At 40.0% G+C, this 8,963-nt stretch overlaps 1 protein-coding gene across 1 annotated transcript in view; it reads left to right on the plus strand.

Moving 5' to 3' along the window:
• Window positions 1-8,712, plus strand: part of LOC127507811 (PDZ domain-containing RING finger protein 4-like) — a 36,275-nt gene extending 27,563 nt beyond the window's left edge. The window contains 5 exon segments of the mRNA XM_051885237.1: window positions 877-939; window positions 2,244-2,345; window positions 3,914-4,039; window positions 4,446-5,351; window positions 5,353-8,712. Coding sequence (XP_051741197.1) covers window positions 877-939; window positions 2,244-2,345; window positions 3,914-4,039; window positions 4,446-5,351; window positions 5,353-5,682 — 1,527 coding nt within the window. The 3' untranslated portion in view covers window positions 5,683-8,712.
• Window positions 8,713-8,963: the final 251 nt, after the last annotated feature.

Genomic DNA, 8,963 nt, shown 5'->3' on the forward strand with positions numbered 1-8,963 from the left:
GCGCTTACAGGCTTATTAAAATCTCCACTCCATAAAATTGAAGAGCAGAGAGCCGTGGCATCAGCGATATTACAGCGCGGCGGTGATGAACGGCGCCGTTATACCGGGAAAGAAAGAAAAGCTGTAACAGAATTATGAGATCCGAGTGAAACACACTGAGAGATTCGCATTCATTCATGCGCTTTATTTTATTAGTTAGTAGATGTTCACAATGATAAATCCTCAGTTAGTGTCGTTCTCAGAACAGTAACAGAGTCACGTTCAACCGGAGGGATTTTGTGATCTAATGAAGACAGATAAACTCGACACTGTGATTGGACGGAGTCTGACAGCCATTGATTGATTGGCTGTTGAGAACGGCCTCCATAGAGAGCAGCAGAAGTAAAAATACCATTCATTTTGCCCATAAAGGAATTGATTTTGAACTTTTAAACCATTAAAAACAGACCTACTGTGAGATACAAGGTTGTTAATGTATGTTGAAGACATCAGTTCGCATTATTTAAACCTATTTTGTAAAGAATTGTGTTAAACAGCAGAATTCCTGGTGAAAAACAACATTACCCATGATGCTGTTCAAAAATTCCACCAATCAGAGAGTTTGGGTGAGAACACATGTTCTTCCCTAGTATTTTTATCTTGTTTTTTTTTTGTAATGGTGTGATTCACCTTGTAGCTGGTTGGTTTTAAATTAAGACTTTTAAAAATACCTATGAGGAAAAAAGTGGGTGGGCACTAAACCAATCAATCAATCAATCGCAGATGAGAACAGGATTGGTTGGAGTCTTGAAGCATCGACCAATCAGATTTAAATGATCCAGAGCAGAATTCCGAATGACCGTCACTAATCTGAACAATGTTTGCTTTCATTCTCAGATCGAGCCGAACAGCATCGCCGCCCGAGACGGTCGAATCCGAGAAGGAGACCGTATTTTACAGGTAACTTCACCTTTGACTCGTTAAACGTCTGTGTTTCTGCACGTCAGCTATTGTCTCGCACCCAGCGGCTCATTAATTTTTAATAGCGGCACATTAGACCTCAGAGGAACGGGCCCGCAGCGGAGAACGAGCTTCTGATGAGACCCGAGGGGAAGATCGACTCACAGACCTTCCTACAGGACCTGAAGGAAAGCAGGGGTCCTGTCGGAGTCATTACTCTGATGGAATCTGCTGGCGTATTTTTAGCTGCAGTCTGTCAGGAAAACATGCTGGAGGTGTTTCCTAATAAAATCATCCACAAACTCACAAGCTCCAGGATGAATCGTGTTGTTTCTGCGGCGCTGGCGGCACCAAATGAAATCGAAAAACTAAATAGATTCTAGTGAGAGAGATGTTGAGATGTTCATGTGTGTTCCACTGCAAAAAAATGATGTGTTTCTGTCTTGTTTTCCAGCACAAATATCTAAACAATCTTAAATCAAGACACATTTACTGAAGCGAAATGACTGAAGATATTCAGTCTTGTTTAATGAAAAATCATCAAAATGTACTGAGTTTAAGCCTAAAACAAAACAAATATCTGCCAATGGACTCAGAAAAATAAACTTAATTCAAAGAGAAAACAAGATTATTTTTCTGACCACATTAACAGATTTTTACGGATTTTTACGTGCGCACGATTTAGCAAATCACAGGAACAAAATAGTAAATCGTGCACACGATTTAGCAAATCACAGGAACAAAATAGTAAATCGTGCACACGATTTAGCAAATCGAGGTAGTAAATTGCACAAATGGAGTGGACCAAATAGTATATCGTATGTACCATTTAGTAAATCGAGGAAACGGTTTAGCAAATCGAGGGGACGAATTAGTAAATCGCGCACAATTTAGCAAATCGAGGGAACAAAATAGTACATCGTCCGCACGATTTAGCAAATCGAGGTAGTAAATTGCGTGCACAATTTAGCTAATCGAGGTAGCAAATCGAGGGGACCAAATAGTAAATTGTATGTACGATTTAGCAAATCAAGGGAACAAAATAGTAAATTGCGAGCACGATTATCTGCATTTACTTGTTTTTTTTCTTGCATGTCATGCAGATTTTTTTTCTTGTTTCTCCCTTAATTTTTATGATATCATTTCTCTTCTCCAGTAAATGTTTCTTGATTTAAGAACGTTTAGATATTTGTGCTGGAAAACAAGACAGAAACACTGAGGAAATGTATTTTCATTTTTTGCCGTGTATTTTTTTCTAATAAACTATATGCTGCTTCTCATTGGCTGATGTGTGTGATTGACAGATCAATGGGCAGGACGTTCAGGACAGACAGGAAGCTGTGGCCGTTCTAACTAATGAAGAAAGCAGGAATATTGTTCTGCTGGTCGCCAGGCCGGAAATGCAGGTATGAACACACAAACATACACATATACAGAGTTATGAGACTTATCTCCAACTTGCACTGAATTTACTTGAGTAACACACTCCTGTAATTCACACACTCATATTTGTGTTTAACAATATCCAACCTCACAAACACACATGAACCTCCATCTACAGAACACAAAAGCGTTGACATTTACAGTGATTCAGACGGTCAGATGTCCAGCACATTCACATCAACATGTTCGATTTTCGTCGACTTCCAAACAGTAGCCAATAAAAACGAACAGCTTTTTGATATTGTCCGGGTTCAGTCCTCGGGTCACACGAGAAACAACCGTCTAATTAAACACATCCATACAGATGAATGAAAGATGTTTGAGGCTCATTCGCTGTGTTTGTTGTGTCCGTCTGCTGACCGCTCCGGTTCATTACGCCTTCAAAGATCTGCAGAGAACATTACTTCACATAATGTCTGTGATGTAGACGTCATAAAAAGTGACACAAACGTAATGCGTTTCTCACATCACAGCCCTAAAACACAATGAACAGCTGAGAGAATTTAATGAAGAAATGGTCAGCTCGTATTTCAGTTGAAAAGAAAGAAATGTAGCCTATTTTTGGGACCGTTACCATTTTTCAAGGGAATTTAAATAGATTTTCATATTACAGTGTGGCAAAAATTTTTACATTTTCATTACAGTACTATGAGAATTTTTGGGTGAAATGTGCTTAATTTTCATAATTTTTTTTTGCTATATAGTACTGAAAATCATTCTACCTACACTATAAAAACTCTGTTCTTCCTCAGTGTTTCTGTCTTGTTTTCCAGCACAAATATGTAAATATTCTTAAATCAAGATACATTTACTGGAGAAGCTGAAGATACTGAGTGTTGTTTACTGAAAAATTTAAGATATTAACATATCAAAATTAAGCTTTTGCTTTAAACAAGAATAAATTTCCGCCAGTGAGGTCAGAAAAATAATCTAGTTAAATAATTTTTCTGACCCCATTGACAGATATCTGTTCATAATCTAACAATAATTTTAAGCATAATTTTTCAGTAAATTAAGTTTTTTTGCCTATCAAGTAAATGTATCTTGATTTAAGAATTTTCGATATTTTTACTGTAAAACAGGACAGAAACAGGAAGAACATTTACATAATTAAATCAACAACAACGATAAGAATAAAAAATAATAGAACTAAACTCTCTGTAAGTATGAGAAGTTTATAACAAATATTCAGGTACAGTATATGTAGTTTGAGAGTTTTGAGAAACTGGTCCAGTAACATCATTCGCAGTGCATCATGGGAGTGATCAGACACTGTTAATTCAGATTCCCGTTTCCATAGTAACAGTGACAGATTGGTGCTTCAGGATAATGAGTTGTGCATTTCTTCACTATAAATCATGTTCGGTTTGTTTAGATGAAGTTGACTTCAGGCTTGTACTGAAACAAATATCATCACATAATGTCACAATGCATTTACTTCATGCAGAATGTAGGTTTTGGAGGGAAATGAATGGTCTGCAGATGTTTGCTGAGATTCACCCACAGCTGCTGGCGGTTTCTGCTGTTTCAGGAGGAGCCGTGGCTGGATGATGAACACAGCGAATTCTTGGAGGAGCTGAAGATGGAGATGCTGGAGGAGCAGAGGAGAGAAGAGGAGGAGGAGATGAACAGAGCGGCCAGAGAGGAGGAAGAGAAGGTGAGACCAACCAGAAAACATCTCGGACTTCATGGGGTTTGAGCTTTTGAAAAACTTTCTTTTAAAATGTTCACACTGCAAAAAAATGATGTTCCTCCTCAGTATTAAGAATATCTAAACATCCTTAAATACATTTACAGGAGAAGCGAAATAACTTAAGATATTAAGTCTTACTGGAAAACAAGACAAAAATACAGAGTAAGAGCATCATTTTTGCAGCGCATTGCTCGTGTTAGAAGAACATTCTGAATCATTTCTTGTTCTATATGTGCCAGTTTGACAATTCAAACAAGAGCAGATAAACTTGCATTGCTGTAATTCATTCGTACCGTCTCCCAAATGAACTCAAAAACTCATTAATGAATGAAGTTCCACATGAATAATTCTCACTCAAATCCCCCTGCAGGCCAAAGGAGCTCCAGAAGAAAACATCACGGCGTCCTGCTCCTACAATCCCCAGAAGATCAGTCCACCGGACGGATCAGAGAAGAACGTCCTCGCTCAGATCCAGAAGAAACTGTCGAGGTGTCTGCGTCAGCGGCGAGAGGCCGCCGGTCAGAGCCACGACGGCTCGCCGTCCGAACGCGGTCTGGAGAAGGACGCTCCCGAAGGAGACCGATATCAGCAGCTGCTGGAGCTCAAGTGTCAGATCCGCAACAGCGGCGAGTACGACCTCTTCTACACGCGCAGCAGCACCATCGAGTGCAGCGGCGTCGAACACGAGCTCCGGCTGCTCAACGAGGAGCTGCGCAGCATCGAGCTGGAGTGCCAGAACATCATGCGGGCGCATCAGCGGCATCCGAAGAAGCTGGCGGACATCAGCGAGCATCCGGAGAAGTCGGACAAGGACAGTTCGAGCGCGTACAACACGGCCGAGAGCTCGCGCAGCACGCCGCTCGCGATGGACCGTTCGCCGGAGCACAGGATGATCAGCCTCACCAACCAGAAGAACCTTCGCGGCTCGTCCGTCAGGAGCGGCAGTCCCGACCACAGCAACCCTTCGGAGTCTCCCGCGGAGGACGAGGGATCCCTGAGGACTCGGATCGCCGCCTTATCGAAAGCGTCCGACGTCCACACGCGACAGTACCAGAGCTACGTGCACCTGGTCCAGCAGCAGTCAGCTGTGGAGTTTGCCCATGGCCTGCTGGGAATGAGTCCGCAGGTCGCCCGGCCTTCCGAACCCAAGATGGAGTGGAAGGTGAAAGTCCGGAGCGATGGAACCAGGTACATCACCAAGCGCCCGGTCCGAGATCGTCTACTCCGGGAGCGAGCCCTTAAAATCAAGGAGGAACGCAGCGGCGGTATGACGACCTGACGACGACGCCATGAGCGAGATGAAGATGGGACGCTACTGGAGCAAGGAGGAGCGCAAACAGCATCTCCTGCGGGCCAAGGAGCAGCGGCGGCGCCGGGAGTTCATGCAGCGGAGCCGCTTGGAAAGCCTGCGGGAGAATCCGCTCAGCAGCGGAGAGGGACGCAAGGAGGTGAGCATCATCGAACTCAGCCAGCGCAAGATGATGAAGAAGCGGAACAAGAAAATTCTGGACAACTGGATGACGATTCAGGAGTTGATGACGCACGGGGAGAAAGCGCCAGAAGGATCCAAAGTGCACAACGCCTTCCTGTCGGTTACAACTGTATAGATTCACATGCAAGCTGTCAAACTTTACCATTTACCCATGTGGTACGATCTACTCTTGCCTCGTTCAATGTGGCAATTTTTATGAGAAAAGACCAGAAGAATATTTTTCACACTTTGTTAATGTTTTCTAAGCAATTAAACAAGTTTCATTGCATTTTTTACGATTTTTGTTACTGTAATATTTCAAGGAAGGTACCTAAAGGAATATTTTCACTCAAAAATTGCTGTCATAACTGACTTATTCAACCCAAACCTGTGACTTTCTAAGCCTCTAAGTGGACATGATGGAAAAAATATGACTATTTAGTGTTTTTTGTTAATACAATAGTTTCAAACGTTTTAAAATTTTGAATTTGCATTCACTCGTTTGCTTACTAAATGTTTGCTTTTGCCCAAGAACATTTTTCATGTTCTTGTCCATTAAATTGAAAAAAAAAAAAGTAACATGTTGAATTTGAACTTCGCATTCGCCTGTTTGCTCACTAAAGTTTTGCTTTCGTCCAATAAAATGTTTCAAATTTTTTTAATTTGAACTTTGCATTAGCCCGTTAACTCACTAAAGCTTTGCTTTTGTCAATTTTTTTTTTTTTTTTAAATTTTGAATTAGAACTTCGGATTCGTTTGCTCACTAAAGTTTTGCTTTCGTCCAAAACATGTTTTAAACATTTTGAATCTGAACTGTGCATTTGCCCGTCAACTCACACAAATTTTGCTTTCGTCCAATACATTTTTTCAGAATTCTGAATTTGAACTTTGCATTAGCCTGTGCTCACTGAAGTTTTTCACTGAAAAAAAAAAAAAAAGACTTTGCTTCACTTGTTCAGTTATGAAGTTTTCCATTCCCCCGAAACGCTTCGTTTGCTCGCAAAAAATGCAAAAGTTTTGCAAGTGAACATAAATGCATTGAAATATATATTTATTTTTTCTTTTATCTCATTTTTTTCATCACATGGAAGACAAAAGGTGAATTATTACAGTGTATCTCCTCTTTTCCATAAAGAAGCATAACATCAGCTTTGACGTCAATGACATTTGACCAATGACTGGACACCTGGTATATCACATGGTCCACTTTCAGGTTTGGGATAACATGAGGGCGAATAAATGAATTTATTTTTAAGTGAATTATTCCCATAATGTTTCATTTACTTATCATTCCTCACAGGATCTGAAGTATTTTTCAAATAATGTTTACATTTCAGCAAAATGTGAATTCTTGTGCAATCTCCTGCCTTTAATCAAGTCTGTTTTTCAGATGTTGTAGGATTTTTATTGTGTTTTTTCACCTCTCTGCACCAAACCAGCTCTGGAGGACTCCTAACCGGGCCAGCTCTACCTCTACCTCAGACATACACACACGCTTCCCAAAGTCCATTTAAAACCAGCCAACGTTACTGAGAAATGATTCAATGCCCAATCTTGATTATTTGACCAGCAACTGTCTATTGGTAAAGTTCAGAAAGGAAAGCTGTTGGCGATGTAGTTCTTCCTGATGTGAAATTAAAAGTGGGAAGTGTCAGGTTGAATCCATGCCTGGGATATTTGTTTGAGAGGTGCTGGTTAACAGAAAACCAAACATACCAGCGTAAATCTAAATACACGCTTCCTCTGGTTAGAATGCTTTCTAAACAACTGTACGGTTTTTTTAATCAATTATTTATGATCTAGTCCTGCTCAGTGGAAAAAGCTTTTCAGAAACATTTCACACAGGAGTTTCAGTTTCAGTTTTTCTCAGTCTGGTTTTATTTCTGTTCATTTGGAGTAACAGTTGTACATTTGAATTGTAAATTTCTGTACTTGTTCTGACTCAGTGTTCTTAGTCTTATTTGAATAACCTGTAGTCGTCTCTCTTGGCCAGGTGAATGTGTGGTCATTGTGATATTTTGACACTGAATAAATCTTTTCTTCAAAACCTCTGTCGTTAATGTAGCACACGCTCGCTCTTCCAGAAAGAGACATTGACCTCGATAGTGTTCTCATAAAAGATGACAAACAAAACTTTAAGCAGACATTCAAGTTTAAGGTGTGTGTGGAAAATGTCTTGATTTTGAATTGCAGTATTGAGACTTTTTTTAGTCATAAAAATAATCACAATGTAAAAAAAAAATCTTGTTGGTCCAAAAATATGATTCATTTGCTTTTTTTCTCATTTGATTTTGGGGTGAAATATGCTTAAACCACAAAAAGAACTACAATAATCTGGACTCCAATCCATTTGGTAGTTTTTCCTGTTCAGAAGCTCAAACACGTGATGAAATGAGACCGCAGAGGTTAATGAGTTCATCTTCATTCAGTGACCTTGGCTTCATTCTTCCAGCTCCAGCTCTATTACTCCAGTCACATCCATCAAGCTCATTTCTACATCATTCAGCTGGTGTGGACTGGTGTAATTAAAGCGATTCAGTGACAGCGCTGGCATTTGTCTCCAGCATCCACTGCATCAGACAGCAGAAATGTCACCCAGATAACGCCACTCAACGCTCACCTCGTCCTCCCTTCAGTTCATCAACGCCGCTTCATCGATAACCTTTAGCGGCTCTGAGCGGACAAAACTCCCTCTCATTATGCGCTCTGAAGAGAGACTCCAACCCCAGCGAAGGCGTCTTTAATAGGCCGGTCAGTATAATGAGTCTGGCGATGTCACTTCATATATTTATGGAGCAGATGATCTTTGATATGCTAATCGAAGTGCGCGTTAATGGGTCTCCGTGATGCCGGACGCCACATTATCTTGGCAGATTATCTGAGCTGATGTCTTCATCAAGCCAAGCGGAGGAACATCTATTTTTATTATGTGAAGCTCTGAGCACAGATTAATGCACTAATTCAGCAGCTGTTCTCAATCAAGAGTTCACACAAAAGAGAAGAATCCGTCATCATTTCCTCCTGGTGTTTTCTCTTCTGTGCATCACAAATGTATGGAAGCACAAACCTGACAACATAAGAAAAAGAATCATGCTTGTCGAAATCATGACATTAAAAGTGGAAATTATTACATAAAGTCATAATTATGAGGTCAAAATTAGGACATAAAAAGTAGAAATTATATATAAACATGGTGGAAATTAAAACTTAAGTGAAAATTATGTCGAAAATGATGACATAAAAGTGGAAATTAAAACTTAAAAAATGAAAATTATTACATAAAGTCGTCAAAATTAGGACATAAAAGTGGAAATTATTACATATAAACTGAAAGTGGAAACTAAAACTTAAAAAGTGAAAATGATTACATAAAGTTTATTGTGACAAAAAGTCAAAATTAGGACAAAAAGTGGAAAT

The sequence above is a fragment of the Ctenopharyngodon idella genome, chromosome 24 (assembly GCF_019924925.1).
Source record: "Ctenopharyngodon idella isolate HZGC_01 chromosome 24, HZGC01, whole genome shotgun sequence".
NCBI classification, from domain to species: domain Eukaryota; kingdom Metazoa; phylum Chordata; class Actinopteri; order Cypriniformes; family Xenocyprididae; genus Ctenopharyngodon; species Ctenopharyngodon idella.